At 40.1% G+C, this 24,428-nt stretch overlaps 1 protein-coding gene across 1 annotated transcript; it reads left to right on the forward strand.

Moving 5' to 3' along the window:
• ATP6V1G3 (ATPase H+ transporting V1 subunit G3) lies at positions 1-22,436 on the forward strand. Its single transcript, XM_012744489.2, has 3 exons — positions 1-113; positions 12,483-12,583; positions 22,101-22,436. Exons 1-3 carry the CDS (start codon positions 32-34, stop codon positions 22,272-22,274), a joined length of 357 nt encoding a protein of 118 aa, XP_012599943.1. The 5' UTR covers positions 1-31; the 3' UTR covers positions 22,275-22,436.
• Positions 22,437-24,428: the final 1,992 nt, after the last annotated feature.

A 24,428-nucleotide genomic window follows, 5' to 3' on the forward strand; every position in this document is an offset into this window, starting at 1 on the left:
AAGACGCTTGCTGGGAGCAGGCACCACCACCATGACCAGCCAGTCCCAGGGGATCCACCACCTCCTCCAGGCAGAAAAAAGGGCCAAGGACAAGCTAGAGGAGGCCAAGAAGAGTAAGTCTCACCTGTGAGGGGTTTGCCACAAAACAAAAGAGGCGGTGGGCTGGATTCGGTGGGAGGAGCTTTGGCGTCTGGCAGAGGAGCTTTCGGATTCAAGCTCTGGCTGGCTCTTCTCCCTGGGAGACTTTGGCCCATGCACGGAACGTCGTACCTGGCCGTGTGTCCCCCATCCCCACAGTGGGGTGAAATCTCCTGATCTGGAGCCTGCAGGGAGGCCTGTGCTCGGTGGAAAGATCGTGGGCGTTAAGGCTGCAGAGACGTGAGCTTCAGTCTGGTCTTTGCAACCTCCATAAAGCTGCACAGCTCCGGTTTTCTCCACATTGTCAAGTGGTTAAGAGAGAGGCAACTTCCAGGCTGAATCTGGCTATGAGCAGCGAGTAAACGCGAGCAAATTCCTTATCTTTTGTAAACACCGGTTTCCTCTTCCATGAAATGGGAGTAACAGTTAATAGCTCATTCTCATCGCTCTCTTGATAGCCTTTGATTTCTAATATTTAAAAACACTTCTATTTTATTCCTGTTTTCTAACTCTTTTTATTTTATTTTATTTATTTATTTGTGTTTTTTTAGAGATAGGGTCTCACGGTGAACTTGAATTCCTGGGCTCCGATGATCCTCCTGCCTCGGTCTCCTAAGTGGGTGGGACTCCAGGCACACGCCTCCATGCCCAGCCCTCTTTGTATTTAGTTGTGCATTTATGTACTGACATATAGAATGTGCTCAATTAATTTCAACCCCCTTTCCTATTCTTTCTGACATCAACAATAGCCACATGAATAAAGTATTAATGTCATTCCCATTTCATGTATCTGGAAACTGAGAATTTGTCATTCACCCAAGGTTGTATTTAAAAAATAGAAAATGTTTTGCCATGCACCATGCATGCTCAATGCTCATCTTATTTACTCCTCACAACCTTTAGAGAAAAGGGAGAAAGTGAAGCTCACAGAAATTATATAACTTGTCCAACGTCCCAGAGAGAGTAAATGGTAGAGAAACGATTTAGACGTGGTCTAACTTGCAAGTCAAGGTCTTACCAACTACATGATACAAAATTTGCATAACTTTTTATAATTAAAAAACTAACATGTTTCAGATTCTCTAGGCGAAGGCCTATGTTTCTTCCACTAACTCATTGCATATCAGCCCATAATTTAATCTACAACAAGTTGTGCTGCTGTTCACCTTCTTCATAATCGTGTGTTCTGCCTCTGCAATTAGATTCAAAATCTGGCAAGATGGGCGGTCATATCTTAAAAACGTAGCTAATACAACTCTTTGGATGAGTGTAATGACAGGATTAAAGTAGGTGCTGACAAAAGCTTATTTAAATGCATTGAATGAAATGAGGAATAGCACATTGCAAAGCAAGAAAGGAATGAGCCAAGTACTCATAAGTCCACCGGAGCTTTCAACCACAGGTAAAATCATTTCCCGTTTCTTAAGGTGAATTGATTTCCTGAACACTCAGCAACCTGGGCATCAACGGCAAAAAAGGAAAGGCCTCCTTGTGGAGGTGACAGAAGGGGAAAGGAAAGAGAGAGACAGTGAAGACAAACTTCACCTATTCCTCAATTTCTTTTTCTACAACAAACTGTGCAAATGATTGCACGATGGTAGGAACGAAGGGGAATTTTATAGAACACAAAGCAGTCCGGAATTTGCTGGTTGAAAACAGTATAGAAAACTCCCTTACTTTTTTATTCAAATTTCTTTGACAACGATTAAAACTTCCATTAACTGAAGACCAAATATTTTAAGATGTGATCATTATGTTGCCTTTGTTTCATGGAAAAAAACAAAATGACATCACTGAGCACATATATAATCAGTACGATTGTATGATTCAAATAGTTTTTACCAACTATTTCTCCTTTTTTGTGAAGTCATTAGAGAAGAAGAGTATTGCTAATCATGCAAGTTGTTTAAGGGGTGGAAACTACGAAGGGCAACATAGCTTTAAGTTCCACAATAAAGATAAAAACCAAACTTCTTTTCCTTTCCTATAGTGAACATGCCGTGCTTGGACAATCAGAAATCAGTATTAAAAAATTCGTATTGTAGGCCGGGCACCATGGCTCACACCTGTAATCCTAGCACTCTGGGATGCCAAGGTAGGAGGATCGCTCAAGGTCAGGAGTTCGAAACCAGCCTGAGCAAGAGCGAGACCCCATCTCTACTAAAAATAGAAAGAAATTATCTGGACAACTAAAAATATTTACAAAAACTTAGCCGGGCATGGTGGCGCATGCTTGTATTCCCAGCTACTCAGGAGGCTAAGGCAGGAGGATCGCTTGAGCCCAGGAGTTTGAGGTTGCTGTGAGCTAGGCTGATACCAGGGCACTCTAGCCCGGGCAACAGAGTGAGACTCTGTCTCAAAAAAAAAAAAAAAAAAAAACCAAACAAACAAAAAAATACATATTGCATTTTGTTCATTTTATTTGCCATTATTTTAAAATACCTGTATCCTTTTTACTTAGTTTACCATGTCTTTGTCTATGAATATTCAAGTAGACTATTCAACCATTAATAGTAAATACCCAGGATTTAGAAATAGTCTAGAAAATATTTTGACTTTCAACAAATAACCTTCGCACTCGGTTTTACAGAGAACATGTCTTTCCTTTTGGCCTCAGAAATCACAGGCTTTGAGGACAGTTTTCACTGGATAGAAACTGTTTTCCTACATAGCTATCAGCAGGTAGCAGTTTATAGTTAAAACAGCACCAACTCCCAACTCAAGCACTCTATGGCAAAACAGAAATACTACCTTATATGCGTGGTTTGGTATACCTTCCCTCATAGTTCAGGAATTTTTATTCCATTCGTTTATTTAATTCAGTAAGTATTTATTGGCTGCCTATTAATTCCAAGCCACTTTGATGTACATGCCAATGAGCAGACCTGAACTCTTCCTTAAAGAACTCCCTGGTGAGATAAATGCATATATGACTATTTTAAAAAAGACAAAGGAATAATGACCTGAAAGGACCAGATAGCCGTCATTTTAATAAATCCATATATTTTTACTTTTTTCCCCCCATAACATGATTTGTTTCAAAAATCTGACACATTAAGGCAGAACAGAGATTTAAAACGAGGACCAAGCAGTCACAGTAGCAAACGCCATCGTGGAAGGTCTGTGGTCCCTTTCTCGTTCTTAAATCCATTTATTTGAAAGTCTCTTAGAAACTTGCACACAGCGTGCTAGAGCAAAACTATGAAATATATATATCTCCTTTAAAAAATAAAGGGGGAAGGAGGAAAGGAGAGAGAGAGAGAGAGAACAGCAATTCACATGTTAATCATTTTAGAAAAATACAAGATTAATAAGGTAGCAGTATTTTTATATATTACGCTGTAAAAATATTCATATATTCCATTAAGGAGGACAGTCTCAGATCCTAGAGAAGTTGATACATAACACAGGCAGGGGTCCTCAAACTTTTTAAACAGGGAGCCAGTTCACTGTCCCTCAGACCGTTGGAGGGCCGTTGGAGAGTGCGGCTCACATTCCACACTGTGGGCCCGGGACGAGTCGGCTGCTAAGCAGGACAGGCAGCAGCGGCAAAAACACCCGGTGGGGTGGGCCGGATAAATGTGCTAGGCCGGCTGCATGTGGCCCTCGGGCTGTAGTTTGAGGACCCCATAAATTTTTTGCCTTAAGGGACACAGATAAGGGGTTATGGACCTGGTGTATCAGGAATTCCCCGAAGGCCATTAGCTCTGTAGAAATGGGATGTTCGGGCCTCTGCTCTCCAGATATTCACCAGCTACCCCGAGAGACAGGCTGAGAGGAGCGTGGGCGGGATTGTGGACGGGCTTGAAAAGTCAGGATATGAGGCAGCAGAGTAAAAAGAGTTGAAACATCTATGATTCTTTATATATTAACATGTTATTTAGCATCTTTGAATTTCAGTCTTCTTTTCTAAAAAAATGAAAACAGAAGTTATAATATATGTGTGCATGTGTGTGTGTATGACCAAGATGTTTTAAGAATCAGGAAAAATACACGCAAGATAGTAAAACAGAATACAAACTAAATAGAATTATTTTTATTTGTAATGTATGTTATATATATATATATATATATATATATGTATATTTGTAGAATAGGTGAGTTGATAGCGATAGAAGATGGAATAGAATAAACATCCTCGTTTCATTCCTTTAGACCCTGCCATCAGTTCTGGGTCTACCTTTCCCGCAGTCGGGGAGACCTGGACTTTTGCTGAGATAACTGGGAAGGCTCCGATATTTCCCTCTGTTCACTGATTACAGGTTAAAACGCATTTCTTAGTCAAAGCTCTCACACATGTTTTTATGTGCAAGGCAGCCGTACTCTTTGGTTGAATTTAGATGCAACCACAGTAGGTTTGCACTGTTTTAAATTATCTTACTTAGAGTTAACATGCTGCTTAATAAGTTGTTCACTAATCAAAACAGAAAGGTGAGTACGTCGGTCCAAGACAAGTTACTTTTTTTGTGTGTGTGAGGCAGAATCTCACTTTGTTGCCCGGGCTAGAGTGCCATGGTGTCATCACTGCTCACTGCAGACTTAAATTCCTGGGCTGAAGCAACCTCCTGCCTCAGCCTCCTGAGTAGCTGAGACCATAGGTGCACACCACCACACCTGGCTAATTTTTAAATATTTAGTGGAGACAGGAGGGTCTCGCTATGTTGCCCAGGCTGGTCTCCAACTCCTGACCTCAAGCAATCCTTCCCCCTTCAGCCTCCTAAAGTGCTGGGATTAGAGGCACGAGCCAGCAGCCACCGCGCCGCGCCCGGCCAAGTTACACTTTCACTAAAGAACATCAGAGACCTGCCCTGGAGCTCCAGGCTTGGGCTATTGAACTGAACCTTTAATCAGAATGAGATCAGGAATCCAAGGTACCCTCATCAACAGGAGGAACAGGGGCTTGTGTTTCTCTGAAATAGGTAACATTTTTACTTTTGCTCATGACCTTTTTTTTTTTTTCCAGAGAAGTATCTATTTCATTTACACCCCGTTACAAACGTAAAACCCTATAGCTCTGCATTGACACTGTTCTGAAATGCTGCAATGCCCGCAACTCAGCGTCCCTTAGGGAACCTGAATCATATTCCTGAATCATTTCTAAACATGCATGGTAACCTCTCCCACAAATAAACACTCAACCTTTTGACTTCAGAAGCTGCAGAAAATAGCTTATGCTTAACTAAAAATTGCAGATTGCATTACAGGATGTACATAAAAAGATATGGCAAAAAAAAAAAAAGGTGGGGGGTGGGGAGGAGTGAGTCTTCAAATCTGGAGATGAGAAGCACTAAACAAGCAGGTCTGTTAAAAACGTCCTGAGAGCTATAGACAATCATGATAAAAGTGAAGGACATACTTCTCTAGTTTTCTATCACAATAGTGTGCTCAGCGCTCACTCCCTGGAGCTGCTCTGCAAATCCGACTTCTGCTTCTCACTGGCAGTGTGACCTTGGGCAGGTATCTCTTGACCTTCCTGCACCTGTTTCCTCACCGTCAAAATGGAGCTATGAATAATACCTACCTGGTGGATTCGTTGTCATAATTAACTGAGTTGATGCTTACGAAAGACTTAAAACACCCCATGGTACATAGCAGGTGCTCAACGATTGTTAGCTACTGATATTCTCCCAAACCTAATAAAAAAAAAAAATTGTTGAAAAGAAGAACGAGGAGGCCAAGGCCGGAGGATTGCTTGAGACCAAAAGTTCGAGACTAGCCTGGGCAACATAAGTGAGACCTTGTCTCTACAAAAATGAGCAAATAAATAAAATTTTTAAAAGAACAACAAAATAGTAAAGGACCGATAATTTCTTAAGCATGGTACTCTATGAAGTCTTTCACTGAATTATACTTCGGTGCAAAATAAATTCTTAAGAAGATATTTCTACTTTCTAGATAGTATATCAGATAAGATTATAAAGCAGATGAGTTTTTGCAGATCTATAGGATGGCAATCGTAAATAATTTTTCTGAATCGGCAAATCACCTCCTTGTTTACAAACAAGCATATATTCTGAATTACTTAAACAAGCACCTTGATTTAATAAATTCTTCCCTAGGCAAGTGGATGTTTTGGTTCATAAAGACATGACTTCTCATAAACGAATAAAATAAAAGTCGTTATATTAGAATTTCACGGCCCTGTCTTGCCACGTTTTGTAGGCCTGTAAATACCTCCTCTCCCTTTGTGGTGCACGGATTAACAGGGTATTTGTATCTTGGACTTTCCTTCCTTCGAGTGGGTAATATTAAAATAGTAAGCGTGGGACATTTTCATCTACTAATAGTGTTGGGTTATATTCAGTCCAGGACCTAGACAAAACTACTTGTCATGTTTTGCATAAGGAAAATACAAGTCAAAGAGAAAACATGCAAGGAGTGGAGGCCTGACAGCAGATAGATCAGATTAAGAGAAGCTCTGTAGTAGTTAGAGTCGCCAAAGGAGAGGTTGCTTCTTTGTTTCTCTGCTATCGAATTTCTCTTCCAGAGTTCGTAACAACAGTTGAGAAAAAAACAACAGCCTTCTTTGCGTCAGGTTGGATTTATATTGCAATAGTAACAATGCCCCAAAGCCAAGAACAATGTTTTATATATATATATATATATATATATATATATATATATATATATATTTTTTTTTTTTTTTTTCTGAGTGGCAGAACAGAACAAAAATCGTTATCAGTGTTAATAACAGATGGAAATCTCCAAACATTCCCAAAGCACCCTTCGTTTTTGTATCAGATCACGGGGGCCTCTGTCCTGTGCATGCGTGTTTTTGTCAGGAGGCACTTTCGTTTAGACATCTACTCTTCCCGTCCTACTGGGACATCTGGCTTGGACTCCAATGCTCAAACAACGTTTTTTTTTTTTATCTCTGGGCTCCTCTCGGATGCTCTGCATTAGTTTCCTACAGATTTCTTCACAGAGGACCACCAACTGGCGAGCTTTAAACAGAAATTTATCATCTCACCACGGTTCTGGAGGCCAGAAGTCCAAACGCAGGTGCCGGCAGGGCTGGATCCTTCTGGAAGCGCTGAAGGAGAAGCATCCACGCCTCTGTCCTGGTCGCTGGCGGTTGCCAGCTGTCCTCGGCATCCTTGTGTGGTAGCTGCACCAGTCCGTGCGTCTCTGTGTGCAGGTCCATCTCCTAATAGGCTCACCAGTCACTGGGGTCGGGACCCCAGAATCGATCATGACCTCATCTTAACTCGATCCCCTCTGCAAAGATCCTATTTCCAAATAAGGTCACATTCATAGTGCCAGGATATAGGACTCCAACATACCTTTGTTTTTTTTGTTGTTGTTTGTTTTTGAGACAGAGTCTCACCCTGTTGCCCAGGCTACAGTGAGTGCTGTGGTGTCAGCCTAGCTCACAGCAACCTCAAACTCCTGGGCTTAAGAGATCCTCCTGTCTCAGCCTCCCAAGTAGCTGGGACTAACAGGCATGCCCCACCATGCCCGGCTAATTTTTTCTATATATTTTTAGATGGCCAATGAATTTCTTTCTATTTTTAGTAGAGACAGGGTCTCGCTCTTGCTCAGGCTGGTTTCAAACTCCTGACCTTGAGCGATCCTCCCACCTTGGCCTCCCAGAGTGCTAGGATTACAGGCGTGAGCCACCGTGCCCGGCCTTCCAACATACCTTTTGGGGGGGGGGGGTTACAATTAAACCCACAATACTGTCTGATTGTCATATTTATTTGACTGCCCTTGACCCTTTATCTTACTTTCTTTGTCCTCCGTTGTTGGTGAAAATTTCTCAGGGAAGTTGCCTCCATCTCCTATGTCAATCTTCTTGTCATTACATTTTCTCTTTGACTTTTGTTCCTGCGACTCCACCCCAGCTCCTCTTGCCGAGATCACCGACGTCCCTAAATCTGAAATTAACATCCAACGTCTTTCGCGACCGAATCCCTCCCTCATCTCGGAAACTCCTTCTTTCTTTGGCTTCGGGATCCTACTCTCATGGTTGGCTTCCTGCCGTCTTCTCAGTCTCCGTAGTCGGGGCCCCAGCTCCCACCTGTTCTCTTCCGTGACTTCAGACACTTCCCAGGTGACCTCACTTCTAATCTTGTGGCTTTATTTATTTATTTTTTTTTCCTTTTTTTAAAATAAATCACTGCATTGGAATTCTTTTTTTTTTTTTTTCCTTTTTTTTTTAAATATCGTGGCTTTAGATGCCAGCTCCATGCTGACGATTTGCAGACTTGACATTCCCAGCCCTGGTTGCTTCCCTGATCTCTAAACTCATATAAACACCAACCTCCTCAGCATTGCCACTGGAGGTCTAACAGGCACTTCCGCTCAATTGCATTCTTGACGCCACCCCCCAAAATCCAATGTTGGCATCATCGATGGATGACTCATCTCTGCCTCTCACACTTATCTATCAACTCCACCTTCGAAATTTACACGGACCTCTTCTCGTCAACTCCGTGCTACTTTACTATTTCCAGAAATGTGTCTGAACTATTGCAATAAAACTTTAGACTGATCTTCCTGCTCTTTCCTTACTTCTACAATCTATGTTCATCACACTAGCCACAGAAATCCTTTTAAATCATGAGCAGTGTCATGACACACGCTGTTGGAACACATAAGTAGTGCTATGTCATGGGTTTAGCATCTCAAATACCAAAGTGCTCACCATGCCCTGTGAACTCCACAGGACCTGGCCTCACCACTACCCAAACATTCAACTATCCCGCTCTTTTCGACCAGCCATGATGTTTGTTTTTGCTGTTCTTTGAGCATGGCAAGCTTCCTCCCACCTCAAAACCTCTGAACCTGCTATTCCCTCTGCTTGGAACGCTTTTCCCCTCCATATTTCTGCATGAAAAGTTGCCTTAATTTTCTCAGGTCCCTGTGCACACATCATGCTGTCCAAGAGGCCTGACCTATCAAAGTTAGAGCCCGCCACCGTTTCTCTCTATCCCTATGCACCTTTACTCTTTCTTCCCCACAGTACTCATCACCCCTGTCATATGATATACTTACTGTATTTCCTGGTTTTGTTTCTCCAGTTACATTTAGCACACAGCCTCTATGAGAACAGAAGAATGTGTTGCCTTCACTGCTGTATCCATAGATCTATAGTAGTGTGGGGCACCTAGCAGATATCCAATAATGTTGATTAAATGTCTCATTTCAGTGCTTTGTAGCATTTGATACCATTGACCACATCCTTCTTGGAATGTTCTCTTGTCTCTTTTGGTTTCCTCTACTTCTCTGACCACTACTCTCAGGCTCCTCCTGAAGCTCTGCTTCCTTTTCTTGTTTGTTGAGTGTTATTATTCCCCTTAGCCCTCTCTTTTCCTCATTCTGTACTCTTTCCCCTCAACTGCTGTTCAAACCCCGTTGTTATGACTGGCAAGCACACAAATCCAGATGACGGGCATGCAAATCTCTGTCTCCATTCCAGATTTCCCTCCTAGATTCCAAACTCATCTATCCAGCTGCCCTGTGGATACCTCCATTTGGATATCCCCAGGGAAGCCGATAGAGACTTCTATACTGACAGCCTGAAGACTTCACTCAAAACTCTTGCTTTACTCACTCCCTTCCTTATTTGCAAAAGGCCCCAGGAATTAGGCCTGTTTTCCAACTAATCTTTAAAAATAATTAAGTAACTACCTTTTGTCAAGTACTTCATATACATTTTTTTCAAGTCCTTCCAGTAAATCTTTGCAGTAAGGTATTAGCTTTCTTGAATAGATAAGAGAACTCAGTCCCAGAAATTTTAAATAGCTTGTTCAAAGTGGCAAAGTTTCTAATATTTTATTGTGGCGGTGGCTAGTGTATAATTCTGATTCCCTTCTGAGATGATAAACAAAATCCTGTCTTCACTGTCAAAAAAAAAAAAATCTAAAACAAATTTAGCAATCCAAGCACTAGAATAGGTTTCTCTGCATCTCAAGGATTTATTGAATCTTGGAATGCTCGGTTCACCTTGGCCCATCCTAACCAGGAAGCCAAAACAGTTTCCATTTTTGAGCACTACCCTTTGTCTCCGTTTCAACCTGCTCCAAGTTGATTTTTTAAATCCTTTCCCCTCAAATCAACTGAAAATCAGTCCAAATGTCCCTCTTTTTCTCCCCGCCTTTTAGGTCAGAGTAGCCACGTTTTTAATGCTTAAGAAGACCTGGGTAAAATTTTAAAATTTGGCAATCTTCTTAACAGAGAGAGAGAGAGACAGAGAGAGACAGGGAGGAGGAAGCCAGAGGTTAATATGAGTGGGGTTGACGCATGCATTTTGCTTCACCTCTAACAGAACAGCAGGCTTGAGGCTCCGGTTTCTTCCGCCGGATTAAATCAGGTGCAGCCTACGCAGGCGGCTGCTGGGTCTATCCGGAAAATTGCTGCGCCAGCAGCGATTGCCCCCTGGCTCTCTTATTTAATTGAATGAGAACCAGCAGGTGACTGGTGCCTTGACAAGGGGATCACAGACACTCTCTGAGCCTGTCACCGTGGGATGGAACTAATATACAGCCTCTTAGCGCAGTGCCGGGTTCTGACTCAGGGGCAGGGCGCGCAGAGCATTGCCTGTTATTATTTTTTAATGTGCCAGAGAGTCATGGCTCTAAAACCGATGTTTTTACATATGCTGCAGTTAAGATGGGGAGCAATGATGCATGTGATTTATTTTGTAAAATAATGATGTATCCTACCACACCCATCATTACTAAAAAAAAAAAAAAAAATTGTTGAATACATGAAGACTATGTATTTTTACCCTGATGTAAACGACAAGCAGTGATAAGAAAGTGGGCTGGGCAACCAGGAATTAGTTTTTCCTGCCAAGGTGTCATCTAATTTGTTCTCTTCGCAGAGAATCTCTGTGCATAGTATACGCTTAGTTGAGGCAGTTTGGTTAGAATGATAGAGAATGGAGAAATCAGTAGAAACAAAGTGGCAATGAGCATTAATTCAGAAAAAGGTAAGCATTGTTGTCAATGTTCCGTTAAGCCTCAAGCATCATCAGAAGAGCATTTAGTTTTCGCCAGACCTTGGATTTTAAAGAAAGTAAAGGAAGAGTTGAATATCTGCTCTGAATGAGGTCTGGCCAGTTCCTCTCAAGGGCGATAGGCATTAAAAGAGACATTTTTCCACTTGTAATTCAGTGACTCGGTCTTTAGTCCCTTTCAGTGACCAGGAAAGCAACTCACACGTGGAAGGGAGAGAAATGTAGAAACATTCTATACTCAAGTGCTACAAAGTATATAAATGGTAAATGAAAGATAAAAATTTGTATTGAGATTTTCTTTAATGCTACTTAATGCGCACACATGTATTTAGTTCCAAGTCCACACAGCACGACAAATAGCTGACAAAAATTATAAGCAAAAACTTAAGAGAGATTATCAAAGAAAACTATGCTACATTAAATGGGCAACAGCGAAGGCATTTTACTGAAACTGAAAGACAATAGATTCAGAGGGGGGGAAAAAAAAGAATTTTAACATAGTTCAGAGTTTCTTTAAAGTTTTAATGATCACAAAGCATTAGTACCTAAACCCTAAGGTAGTAGACAGTGGGTGCACAGCGGCAATTAATATTAATCTATGACCCCCAAAACTTATTCTGGTTGTCAGAAAGCTCATGTGCTCAGCTAATGATCACCACAGCATTGTGTTTGTCTAAAACTTTCGTTTATGTTGTCTGCTAGCTTAAGGCTTACACCTTTGCTCTTAATAAAAGAAAAGGGGCTACTTAACTAAATCTCCTAACCATTAAAAAAATTGGTTTTATAGCCACTTTCAAGTCCCCCTCAGAGAAAACGACTATAAAAAAAAAAAAATCTACTTTGATGTATTGTGGGGCTTAATCAGACATTCTAGAGTCAACAAATGGTAAGAAAAAAATCCTAATAAAAATGTTTTAAAAAAATTGTAAGCCAGTTTGATAGAGTCTGAGCTGCATGCTTGTGGCAATTTTTGGAGATTTGCCAGTGTTAAATAGGATCCAGTTGGGGTGGGCTGAGGATTCCTGGCAGCAAATCAAGACAAGAAAATCTGACCACATAATGTCTTTTCAAGTAAGTGACAGCTAAAATCTGTTCTCTGGCATCACTGCTGTGAGTAAATGGGAAAGATATTTTTATTTAAACATGTTGAAGTGAGAAAGAAATTTGTCGTTTCCACATCCTAAAGCATTTGATAGAAAAAGTAAGAAATGTTTCAATAGCTATTGTTTTTTTTAAAATAAAGTTTGCCATTCTAGAAAAAAAAATCATCACAAACAGAATGAAAAACTCACCCATTTTTTTTTTTTTTGCAAATTAAGTTTGCAGTTCTAGGTATATGAAAAATAAATATCATTCCTTCTGTACCATGGTTAATTTTCAGGAAAAGGGAAGCGGTTGAAGCAAGCTAAGGAGGAAGCAATGGCAGAAATCGACCAGTACAGAATGCAGAAAGAGAAGGAGTTTCGGCTGAAACAGTCGAAGGTAAGCGATAAAGTCAGCAGCGATTTTTGTGCAGAATAGATTATAAGACATCGATATTCGTAGGGTGTGATGAGGACTATCGGGAAGGAAATATATGCTGGGATTGTGCAGATGCAATTCAAGCAGGGCCGAACATCAAACTTAACTTTAAACATAACAGAACTCCTGATGGTACATTTTTCACTTTTAAGGCATTTTTAATTGGTCATACGGAAAGTCAATCAATAGTTAATATGTATATGCAGTGTATATTAAAAATCATATCCTCAAATAAATAAATTGAAGGGATTGGTTGAAGTGTCATTGCTACCACAGATTATTGACTAACACATTTTAGTAGGAAAGAAACTTCAGAAAACATATCTTTTTGTCTGCTAACTTTACTGGTAGAATCAACAAAAAGTGTTTGAATGCTCAGATATGGAAGGGATTTGTTAGGCCAACTTTTCTCTGGTGGATCCAAGATTTACAAATGACTAAAAGTAGATACTGTCGCAAAACGCTGAAAAGCAATCCTTATGATTTCCTCCGCAACCGGCGGGCTCATCCAGTAAATCTTTCCTTTAGATGTAAAGAAATGATTTTCAGCTATGCTGGCATTTCGCGGAAAAATATCCACGGTTTAATGTAAAAAATAAGGAACGACATTTTCAGAGCTGATATCTTCCTTTCCGTGTTGCAACATGGACTACAGGATAGAAAGTGCTAAGCTCCGTGTGTCGTAATTAAAGTTCATATGATATTGTCTTTTTGCCCCAGTAAAAATATAAACAAAGCTCTGTGCCGTGCATGCAGAAACCTGACACTGCAAATGAATTGCAAGAAGTTTAGAAATCCTCTTTATGTACAACTTTCATTTTAGTGGTGATAGGTGAGAAGCTCACATAGGCTCAGATAAATTTCACCCCATGGTAAGAAAAACTATTGTATTGGGATCTTTCTTCAAATAAAACATCTTTTCTAGAATAAAAGTGGACCACTCAGCAAAAATAAAGTCTTCTTACCAGTATTTTAAAAAAAGAAATCCTAAGATCCTAAGTCTATACAGCCCTCCATGACTGGCCCTTGGCTATCTCTCTAACCACATTCTTCCCAGTCTCTGTGAGTTCTAGTCTAGTGACCGTGGTCTTCCTGTTCTTCCTCCAACAGACAGATCGCACCATTGCCACAGGGCCTTTGCACATACCACTCTTACTCCTGCTATTGCTTTCTTGTAGGCGCACTTACCGTTTCTTGATCTCTGTTCAATTGTTAGACCTCTTCCCAATCACCTTGTCTGAAATTATGTCTCTCATAAATAAAAGGAAAGTAATATCGTATTATGGTCCATTCTCTTTCTTCATAGCACTCATCATTATCTGATATATTTTATATTTACTTTTTTTCCCCCGCTTATTGCCTCTCTTTCCTTCTGGACTGTAAGCACCAAACAGCAGTTTCTTTTGTTATCTTTTTTTTTACTTAGACATTAGAACGGTGTCTCCATTATAATAGGTATGTAATAAGTATTTTTTGAAAGGATGAATAACTGATTTGGCTTACATGAGGACACAGGTAAAAAAAAAAAATTTTTTTTAAAGAATAACTCACATTTCTTCTTTGCCTTTACCTTTCCTATTGAATCCTGTCCTGACCATGACATATTAGGACCTGAGAAAATAATTAACCTTAACATGAACCATCTTTGATTATCCTACGTAGGCTATTTCTGATACGATAGCTGTTTCTATTTTTTAAGTAATAACAAAACTGGTCATAATTTCAGGAAGTGCTTGAGTTAAATCTCTTCAAACGTTTCTTCTCCAGGAGAATCTTATCAGACGTGTATCTGGTTCAGGATATTTGTTCTCTGCTTTGGATAATAATTAAATAATTAAAACTCCTCATCACTCTCGTAATTAGAGCTCCAAGCCAATTTTCCAGCTAGGTGATCAAAAGCTCACCTAGAAAGGTCAGCATGTTTAAGCCTTGGTGCTTCAAGCATATTGTAAAACCATTAGCACAGATCTTCTTTCCTTGGCATGACCTCCACATGTCAGGCATGTTGCCATTCCCGTTAAATCTCATCCTCATTAACCCAGGGCAATTAGGAAGTCTGGGAGGAGACCCAAGAAACCAGTTTCCTGCCTGCTGTGGGTGTCATACCTTGATATTACTTTTTTGTGTGGCTTTTTTAGCTCTTGCTTTGGTAGGTGTTTTTGTTTTTTTTTTTTTCAAATTCCCTGACTTACCAAACAGAAACAAATATCCCAATTTGGATTGCACTGAAACAAATATTGTTTTATCAGAGATTTATTTATTCCTTGTTTATCATTGCTACCCAATACAACATCTTTTACTGAAGAAGATATTATATTACTAAGAAGAAATCTGGACTACACTGAAAAATAAAATCTGTTGTTAAGACAAGTAAACGTGAGACCATGAATCCAAATAGAAAAACCTAAAAAACTGTTGCCTTGGGCATACTGAAGACTTTTATGCCTTTAATCTTTTCTTCCTGAATTCATATCTCAGGAGCATTTCATTTCCTTGAGGCAGTCACAGATTGATTTTGTTTTGCCTATGATGGTCGGACCCAAAGCTCTGCCTTACCTTAAACTGGAACATTTAAATAACTTATAAGAAGATTTATTGCATGTTGAAAGATCTTACCATCACAGTCAAGCATTATGCTGCAAAGCCATATACAGCAGCCTCAACTGAAGTTTTGAAAATGAACATGGAGAAGCCACTAAATGTTACCCTTTGACCAGCTGTGTCAGTACACGTCACACAAGTATTGACTTCTAATTTATAGAGTGCCCCAAACATTCAGGTAACAGGCTTCTGCCAACACGAGCAACAGAACACAGATAAGTTCTCTGTCATACCTGGAGAACCTGGTCTTTCTCCTCATTTCAACAAATACATGTTGAGCATCTACTATAATATGTGCCAGACAGGTATTCAGGGCACTTACAATATATCAGTGAACAAGAGGATGCTGATTTTTTTCTTTGTGGAACTTATATTCATTCATTTAAATTCCTTTGTGGGTTAAATCAACGCTCTGCCTACAGATATCAATGTATGGGATTCTTCCCCAGGAAAGCCATTTAAAATAGTCCATTATTATAATACTGTCTAGGAATCACTGTGGATACTTAAATTATTGACCAATTTGATAAACTTAGAAATAATATTATATTTAGTTATGCAGGATGAAACCTGGGATGGTAGGGTATTTACAAGGGTATTATTACGATGTGTCTGAAAGTGCATTGTGGACTGGAAAAATTCAAAAAATTTAAGATGGGCAATTGGTGAAAAATTATGATAATTATCACTAACAATTATTGATTACTTGCTCAACGCAAAGCTTCTGTGCTTAGTACCATCTTTCTGATAACTCTCTGCAGAAAATAATCATGTTGTCTTAGCAAACCACATGAAGAATACAACAAATACTAATATTAATGCATCTATTGCTGCATTGTCCCATATGATAGAGACATCACCTAAGGCTACTGAGCACTTGATCTGTAGCAAGACCAAATTAAGAGGTGCTGTAAGTGTAAAATATATACCAGATATCAAAGACTTAATACGAAAAAAAAAATTAGATGATATTTACATTCATTATACAATAAAATATTTTGAATATTTTAGCTTAAATGAAATATATTATTAAAATTGATTACACCTGTTTCTTTAACACTTTTAACATGGCTCCTAGGAAATGTAAAATTATATAGATGGCTCATGTTACATTTTTATCAGACACTATTGTTCTGTGCACATAGCACTCATGAAGCTGGTTTATGTTTTCTAACAATCTCATCAAAGGGGTGATATTATTCCTATATTTAAAATAAAGAAGATAAGATTGAGATTAATTTTTCCAAAGTCATACAGGATACTTGCACTAAACTAGCCTAATAATAACTATTTTTAACGCTGCTACAAAGAAAAACAGGTTATAGTTTCATAACAGTTTGTGTATTAATTTTTCACCACTAAAGACAATGGATTTAGATGGAAATCTATTATACAAAGACTGAGACCCAATGGGACAGAACAGAAAACCCAGTCATAAAATGATCTACATTTAGCCAACTGATCTTCGACAAAGCAGACAACAATATACACTGGGGAAAAGAAGCCTTATTCAATAAATGGCACTGGGAAAATTGGATAGCCACATAAAGAATTAATCAGGATTCATATCTCTCACCACTCATAAAAATTAATTCATGATGGATAAAATAATTAAACATAAGGCATGAAACCACAAAAATTCTAGAAGAAAATGTAGGAAAAACTCTTCTAGATAATCAGTCTAGGCAAAGAATTTATGATTAACATCCCAATGTTAATCAGAACCTGTGTGCTGCTGTTAGGTGCCTAAATATGTAGGATTGCTATGTCTTATTGTTGAATTTCTCCCTTTGCTGTTATATAAGGACCATCTTCATCTTTCTCTACCATTGTTAATTTTAAGTCAATTTTATCTGATACAAGAATACTTTCTTTTGCTTTCTATTTGCATGAAATAATTTTTTCCACCCTTTCACCTTGAGTCTGTATGAATCCTTGTGGGTTAGATTTATTTCCTGGAGACAGCAGATAGTTGGGTTGTATTTTTCATCTATTCAGCTAGCCTGTGTCTCTTGAGTGGGACATTCAGACCATTCATGTTGATTGATAGAAATAATATGTGGAATGCTGTTCTGTTCATCCTGTTGGGTACTACATTATTGCTTTCTTTTACTTCTTGTGCTATTGTTTTATATGAGCTCTGAGCTTTAGCTTTTCGGTGATTTAACACTGGTGGGTGTCTATTGTGCAGCTCCATGGATAATGCAGTTCTGAGTATTTCCTGAAGGGCAGGTCTGGTTGTGACAAATTTCCTCAGTGTTTGCTTGTCTGGAAATGTCTTTATTTCTCCTTCATATATGAAACTTAGATTTGCAGGATACAGAATTCTAGGCTGGCAGTTGTTCTGTTTAAGAAACTGAAGATGGCGCTTTAATTCCCTTCTGGCTTGTAAAGTCTCCATTGAGAAGTCTGCAGTTAGCCTGATGGGTTTCCCTTTGTAAGTTACTTGATGTTTTTGCCTTATCGCTCTCAGGACTTTACCCTTTGTGTTGACTTTGGCCAGTCTGATGACTATGTGTCTTGGTGATTGCCTCTTTGCAATGAATCTCCCAGGTGTGGGTTGAACTTCTTGTACCTGAATGTCTAAATCCTATCAAGACCAGGAAAGTTTTCCTCCATTATTTCCTCAAATAGTTTTTTCAACCCTTCTGCATTTTCTTCTTCACCCTCAGGAAAGCCTATGATTCTTATATTTGGCCATTTTACATAATCCCATATTTCTTGCAGACTTTGTTCATTCCTCTTAATTCTTTGTTCTTTATCTTTGACTGACTGAGTTCATTTGGAAGGTTTGTCATCAAGCTCAGAGACTCTTTCTTCTGCCTGGTCTAGTCTATTCTTAAAGCATTTTACAACGTTTTGTATTTTCTTAAATGAATTTTTTATTTCCAGAAGTTGTATTTGTGTTTTTTTTATTAATATGTCAATCTCTTTAGTGAATCTCTCATTCATTTCCAGAATTGTTTTTCTGGTTTCTTTGAGTTGGTTTTCCATTTTCTCTTGGTTTCATTGAGCTTCTTTAAAAATCCACATTTAGAATTCTTTATCTATCATTTCAATATTTTCATCTTGGTTGATATTCATGGCTAAAAAACTGGGGGTGCCCTTTTGCTCTGATTTTTCATACTTTTCAAGTTCTTTCACTGATTCCTTCTCATGTGGAACAGCCGTTGCTTCTTATTTTCGGATTTTCTTTTGTTTAAATGGGGTTTTTTTAACCCCTCATTCATAAGGTTGTGACTGCAGCATATGTTGGGTAACAGCCTTTGGCTTTGCTTGTGTGTGCTTTGATGGCAATCTAGGTTCTGGATGGATGCTTCGGTTATAGGTATCCTTAGTGTGGTGGCTTTCTCAGTTGCTAGCTGTTTACAGGCTATAGCAGTGGTGAGCTGTACATGTGGGCAGATTCTCTGTCTCTCTTCGATGAGGGAGGATGGAGGTCTTTGAAATCCTCTCTCTTTACTTAGCCCGGTGGTCTTCTTAACAGTGTGAATTATATAGGCATGCCCAGTTTAATCTCTGAGACAGTCAGTGCTGCTTGTGGGTAAGAATTAACCACACCCTGTATGATTCAGTAAATGCTGTAAGAGGTTATACCAAGTGACCTCCCTCTCAGTAGATGGCACTTGCCAGAAAGCACCAGCTGCAGTGTTGTTTTGGGGACCTGTGACCAGCTCTAGCCCCTCAGGAGAAGCACTCAAGTGCCCCAGGTGGTGGGTCAGGCCCTGGAACTTCCAGAGGTATCCTTATTCTCCACCACAGCACAGGCAGATGGGGGAACGAGGCTGAGTGGGGCTAGGTCAGGTGAGCCTGCCCTCACAAAAGCTGGTAAGGTAGCTGTGTAGGCAGGGGTCAAAGGTCTGTTCCCAGACTTCTGGGGAAAGCTGCCAGGGAGGGGCAGAAGCCAGAAAGTCTGCTTGTGGGGGAGGGACCATCTGAGATTCACAACCTGGCTGTCAGGAGTGAGTTGTGTTCTTCTACACCCTCCCATGCTTTGCAGGCTCCCTCTGACATCTGCCAGCAGGCAGGAGCTCCAACTAGCTGAGCTTCCCCATGAGGATGCTGCAGCTTGGGAGCTTCCCTGTCCAGGATCCCACCTGTGCTGAGAGTGCAGCCTTCCTGTGGGGGGAGGGGTCCTCCATGAGTGGGTCCCCAGCTGGGACCCACACTGCACTCTCTTTTCAGTTCTGCCCATGAGGGCTCCCTTGCCTCCCGAGATTAGTTCACAAATCTCCCCTCTGTGCCCCCCCCAAACAACACGATAGAGTCCTGGGGCTACAGGATCTGGCCTGCAGGCCTGTCCCCAGGTCCCTGAAGATCAACTCCTGACTCTACCAGGGAGAAGCATGCTGGTCCTGAGATGTCTATGGGGTGCTCAAGCAGGTTTGACGTCCCTGTGTTTTGGGGTGTGCCTGGTCTGATCAGGTGGATCAGCCGGGCAAGTAGCACTGGGGAGGGTGGGTGAGCAGGGAGCTCATAGTCCAAGCACGCCTTAGTCCACTGCAGGTCTTTAAGAAGAAAGGTACGAGCCCCCCTCTCTGTGGGAGCCCAGATGTGGTAGATGCACCAACAGAGGGGAAGCAGCCACTCCTGAGAGCCCCAGCTCAGCCCACAGGCAGAGAGGAGGGGAAGGGAAGGGGAGATAGAGTCTGGATGGAGGAGAGCTAGCACTCTGGTCACCTCTGTTCCTCTCTCCAGAAGGCAGCCCACCTAGAATGTCCGGGCCCTGGGGTCAGGCAGACAGATCCCCTGGGACTCCTGGCCTCCGTGGCTCCCGGGGTCTGGGCCAGAGTTGGGAAATGTCTGTGTGGGAACGAGCCAGATGAAAGCTGAGTGTCTGAAGCCCCCTGGGCAGGAAAAGGTGCTTAGGAGGTGGAGAAGCAACGTGGTGTTGCGGTCATGGCTCGGTTCTGTTCTGTGGTGACTGGAAGCCGCCCCAGGGTGCCAGCAGCCTGGTGCTTTGTCCTAAGAAGCTCCCAGGCCACTGGCAGCAGCAGCTTTTGGGCTTTTGAGGGTAGAAAAATCTCTCCAGCAGCTCAGGAGCCCGCTGACTGCCAGCGATGTGAGGGAGGGAGAAACCGACCACCCACCTGTCCTTTTCATTGAACTCTGAGCCTCTTGGGGTCGATCCCTGCCAGTTATCTTGTACCTTCTTGCTCTGCTCCCCAACTCCTTCCCGTGGTATCTCTGGCAGGTTCTGGCACTTTTTTGGTTGGTTTTTGCTTTTCATCTAAAACTCTTCATTCGTTCTGAGATGATGTGGCAGCTGATGTCTCTGGTCAGCCGTCTTGTGTCTGAATCCTGGATCCTATTTTTCTTTTTTCTTTTCCCCACAGAGTATTTGTTTTTAAAGTTTGAGTTAATTTCCAATGTTAAAATATTAAGAGATGTCACACTTTAAAAAAAAATCCACGTTTCTGGCTTATGTAAAGAAAACCAGTAACTGAAGCAATCCTGTGCCCACTTTGCCATGTATTCCTTGGAAATTTTGGGGTTTGTTTGTTTGGTAGAATCCCACTGAAGACCCTACCTTTCAAGGGGAAAAGTTTGAGCTTGTTGGAATTATTTTGATAAGTAGCTCTTTCTGCTTTTAAACAAATCCTTAGCAAGGGAAATTGTATCCATCTGTGCCTTCTTCTTGTATACTCGCATATCAAAATGTTATTTTGTAAAAGTTATTTGATGTCTTAGAAGGCATATCCTCTCAAAATTATTTTCTTTGAACTGGGAAGACCTTATTGCCTGTACTGTAAACAGAAAAGAACTTGAACCCAACACCCTAGATCACATTTGATGCCAAGCTTAGGACCCAGTAAGATTGTGTACATTCTAGAATTTAGAATAGTCTAACAACCTCGAAGTAGACGTCAATCACCAGTGGAGTCTCTCGGATTAAATCAAATGCACGCTTTTCCTAAACACTCACAGAAGAGGAAAACAAGCAAACCAAAAACATCTGTCTTGCCTTAACAGTGCCATGTACGAGAAAGTTGAGTTTACAAAGAAGATAAATTAGTTGACTGTTCCCTTTAGTAAATGATAACTCTCAAAGTGTTTCACTACAAAATTCCCTTAAATTCTTAACTTCCTGGTGAAATTATATTTTGGTCAAATCATTCCTTGATAGAACAGCTAAGAGGGAAAAGGTGCTAATGGAAAATACTGGAAATCACTGCCAATGAAAGAAGAATCAGAAAGATATATTTATCTCTGTCTAAAATTATAATGTAACTAAATAAGCAAGTATATCTCAATTTGAAAGAAACTACATTTATATTAAATTATTCAAGATTATATCTGTTGCCCTAAAAAATATACTTGTGCATGTAAAAATGTCTTACAAGGTATATTATGGTCGTAGCTTCCTGAAAAAAAAAAAAAAGACTTAATCAGTTCAAATAATATATTTTAGAAATAGGAAAGTGAGCTGGTTACTCTTTAAAAACCAGCAAAAGTAGATTTAATGATATCTTTCAACTTTATTTTCCAGACTTGTAATTCAGAAAGTAAGCAATAGGGAAGATACGGGAACTGAATGGAAACCATTACAAACACATGAAAAATGTGGCAGAAAAGAACTTCTGAGCATGGCACAACTGTAAACATGTCTTCAATTTGCGCCATGTAGGAGCCAGTTAGAAGTGAAAGTAACCTGCTATGATCAGCTTCCATTTTTAAGGAAAATTTATCCTTTCCACTCACGGTATTGGTAATCTTATCCATTCTCTGAAGAAAAAAAATTTTTTTTTTTCTGAAAAAAAAGAATCTATGATGTCTACCCCGTAGAACAATCCTCAATAAATAGGCTAGACAAATTTAACTTATAAAAACAATAAATTTTAACATGCCGCACATTCTGTCTGTTTTGTTTTGGCAGATGATGGGTTCTCAAAGTAATCTCTCGGGTGAAATAGAAGAAGAAACACGAGGGAAGATACAAGAACTAAACGGACGCTACAACAAGCACGTGGAAAGCGTGATGCAACAGCTTCTGGGCATGGTCTGTGACATGAAACCAGAAATCCATGTGAACTACAGAGCCGCCAACTAAACGTACATCATACTGCTCAAGGAAAGGTGTGCGGGTGCCACCTGGTTGCCTAAAGTTTCATGTTTAGATTGAAATGCTAATCTTAAATTTACTGGACATCTACACATAAGGTATGATGTGACTCACACATGGGTACTGAATTAAACAAACAAAAAAGCAAAAGAGTTGCCATGTCTTTCCTGGTAATACTTATGGCCTTGTCATTTAACTTGGAGTAAGTCAAGAATGTAACGTGATGTATTTTTTTGACACTTGAAAGAAAAAACATGGTCATAACAGATTTTTAGTGGGCATGGTTTTTTTTTTTTTTAAAAAATCTGCTTTTCATGAATTTAGAAAGTATGCTTTTCATTGTGGTTGCTAAACGATGATTTTTAAAGTGGGATATAATGATGACTCTTATACTGATCTAAAATGAACACGTCAAGGATTTTATTTAACTCGGTAATCAGTGGGGAAGCCAATAAGACAGAGAGACAGAGACAAACGGACAAAGAATGATGAGTTACATAATCACTCTTTAAAGGAAATGGGGTCTATAACTATTCTATCTGCCTAACCTCAACCAACTAGACGCTATTCTCTTTCAAATGTATTTTTCAAGGAAAAAAGTTAATGGACAATAAGTTGATAGCACAAATATTTTTGCTTAAAAATAAAAGAAAGAAAATTCCCAAGATATATACCAGGTTAATGTGCCATTAGCCCAGTCTCCCAGTAACAGCTAAGCTAAATTCTTGTTAAGTACTAAGTACTTTGTTAGTGCGATGTCCGAATTATCTCAATCCTGTTGTGCAGGCAGTATTACCGTGTTTCCCCAAAAATAAGACAGGGTCTTATATTTATTTTTCCTCAAGAAGACATCCTAAGGCTTATTTTCAGGGGATGTGCTATTTTTTTTAAGTACGGTACAACAATCTACATTTATTCAAATATAGTTAAGTCGTCTTCTTCCGGAACATCGTCATCACTCTCCAAACCCCGAATTCCATCCTGAATGTCTTGCGACTCTATTTCCTTTAGAACCATTGGCCCTAATCTCTCATGTGGAGCAATAGAGCTCTCATGGGGCAGATGAGAAGAGCTGCTCATCTTCTTTTCCACTCTGTGATGAAATGCATGGGTTGTGCAGATGCACTGCGTAGCCACGCCCGTCACTAGGGCTTATTTTCGGGGTAGGGCTTCTATCGCACAAATGCTTAGACATCCTGCTGGGGCTTATTTTATGGGTAGGTCTTATTTTCGGGGAAACACGGTAGTGTCCTGTTTTACAAAACGGGAAACAGAGACGAAGGAACTTGCCTGGGGGACAGCAGCAGCCCTGAGCTTTAACCAGGCAATATGACCCCAGTGTCCACATCCTCTACTTCTTACCAAACTGCTTCCCTAGAAAGTTTCTACATTTGCATCATTAAGGATCATGGGTCCTATGAAATCCTTGGTTTTCAAATAACATATGCAGACAAATTTTAATTTCAGTCTAAACGAACTTTAAGGAGTACACTTTAATTGTTCCCAAACTATTCACATAATTAATTCCAAGTATAAACTGAAATGATCTTAACTGATCATTATTTTGGACCACTAGCATCATTGTTTCTTTTTAGTATAAAAAGTTAAAATTTTACCACGTACTTCACTATTTCAGAAAAAATCAATTTGATATTGACATCAGGTAAAAGGAAGAAAATTTTTATCATGCTAGTAGCACTTCCACTGAAGAAGCATCTATCACTGTTAACTCGTTGTCATTTTTAATGTGTAATCAATAAATAAGAGCATATGGGTTCCACAGACCCCACTGATATTTAAATGGAGACTACAGAGAGCGTGAGAACCCTGCCAATATTCTGAAGACCCATTTCCTAGTGGAATTCACAGTTTGCAGTCACAGTTCAGAAAGATGCTTTCCTAAGCGGAAATTGTAAACAGGTCCAAACATCTCAAACAGAATCACCAGCACCGAATGGGGTAGGCACTTAAGCCCCCACAAGAAGGAAGAAGCTTCTCACGGTGACAATACAGGAATCAGCAAAGTTTGACAGGGCTGTGATTTTGCTGATCGAAACTTGCAGAGGCCACTGCCTATGAAAAGACTTTCAAGACTGCACGTGAGCACACGGAACGGAAAGAGAAACCACCGGGCAATGAATA

Source organism: Microcebus murinus, chromosome 23 (assembly GCF_040939455.1).
Source record: "Microcebus murinus isolate Inina chromosome 23, M.murinus_Inina_mat1.0, whole genome shotgun sequence".
Taxonomy (NCBI): Eukaryota; Metazoa; Chordata; class Mammalia; order Primates; family Cheirogaleidae; genus Microcebus; species Microcebus murinus.

Coding starts and splice junctions, on each gene's coding strand:
- ATP6V1G3 (XM_012744489.2), top strand. CDS start 32: ATGACCAGCCAGTCCCAGGGGATCCACCACCTCCTCCAGGCAGAAAAA. Junction 114..12,482: donor GCTAGAGGAGGCCAAGAAGA/GTAAGTCTCACC, acceptor GTTAATTTTCAG/GAAAAGGGAAGCGGTTGAAG. Junction 12,584..22,100: donor TTCGGCTGAAACAGTCGAAG/GTAAGCGATAAA, acceptor TTGTTTTGGCAG/ATGATGGGTTCTCAAAGTAA.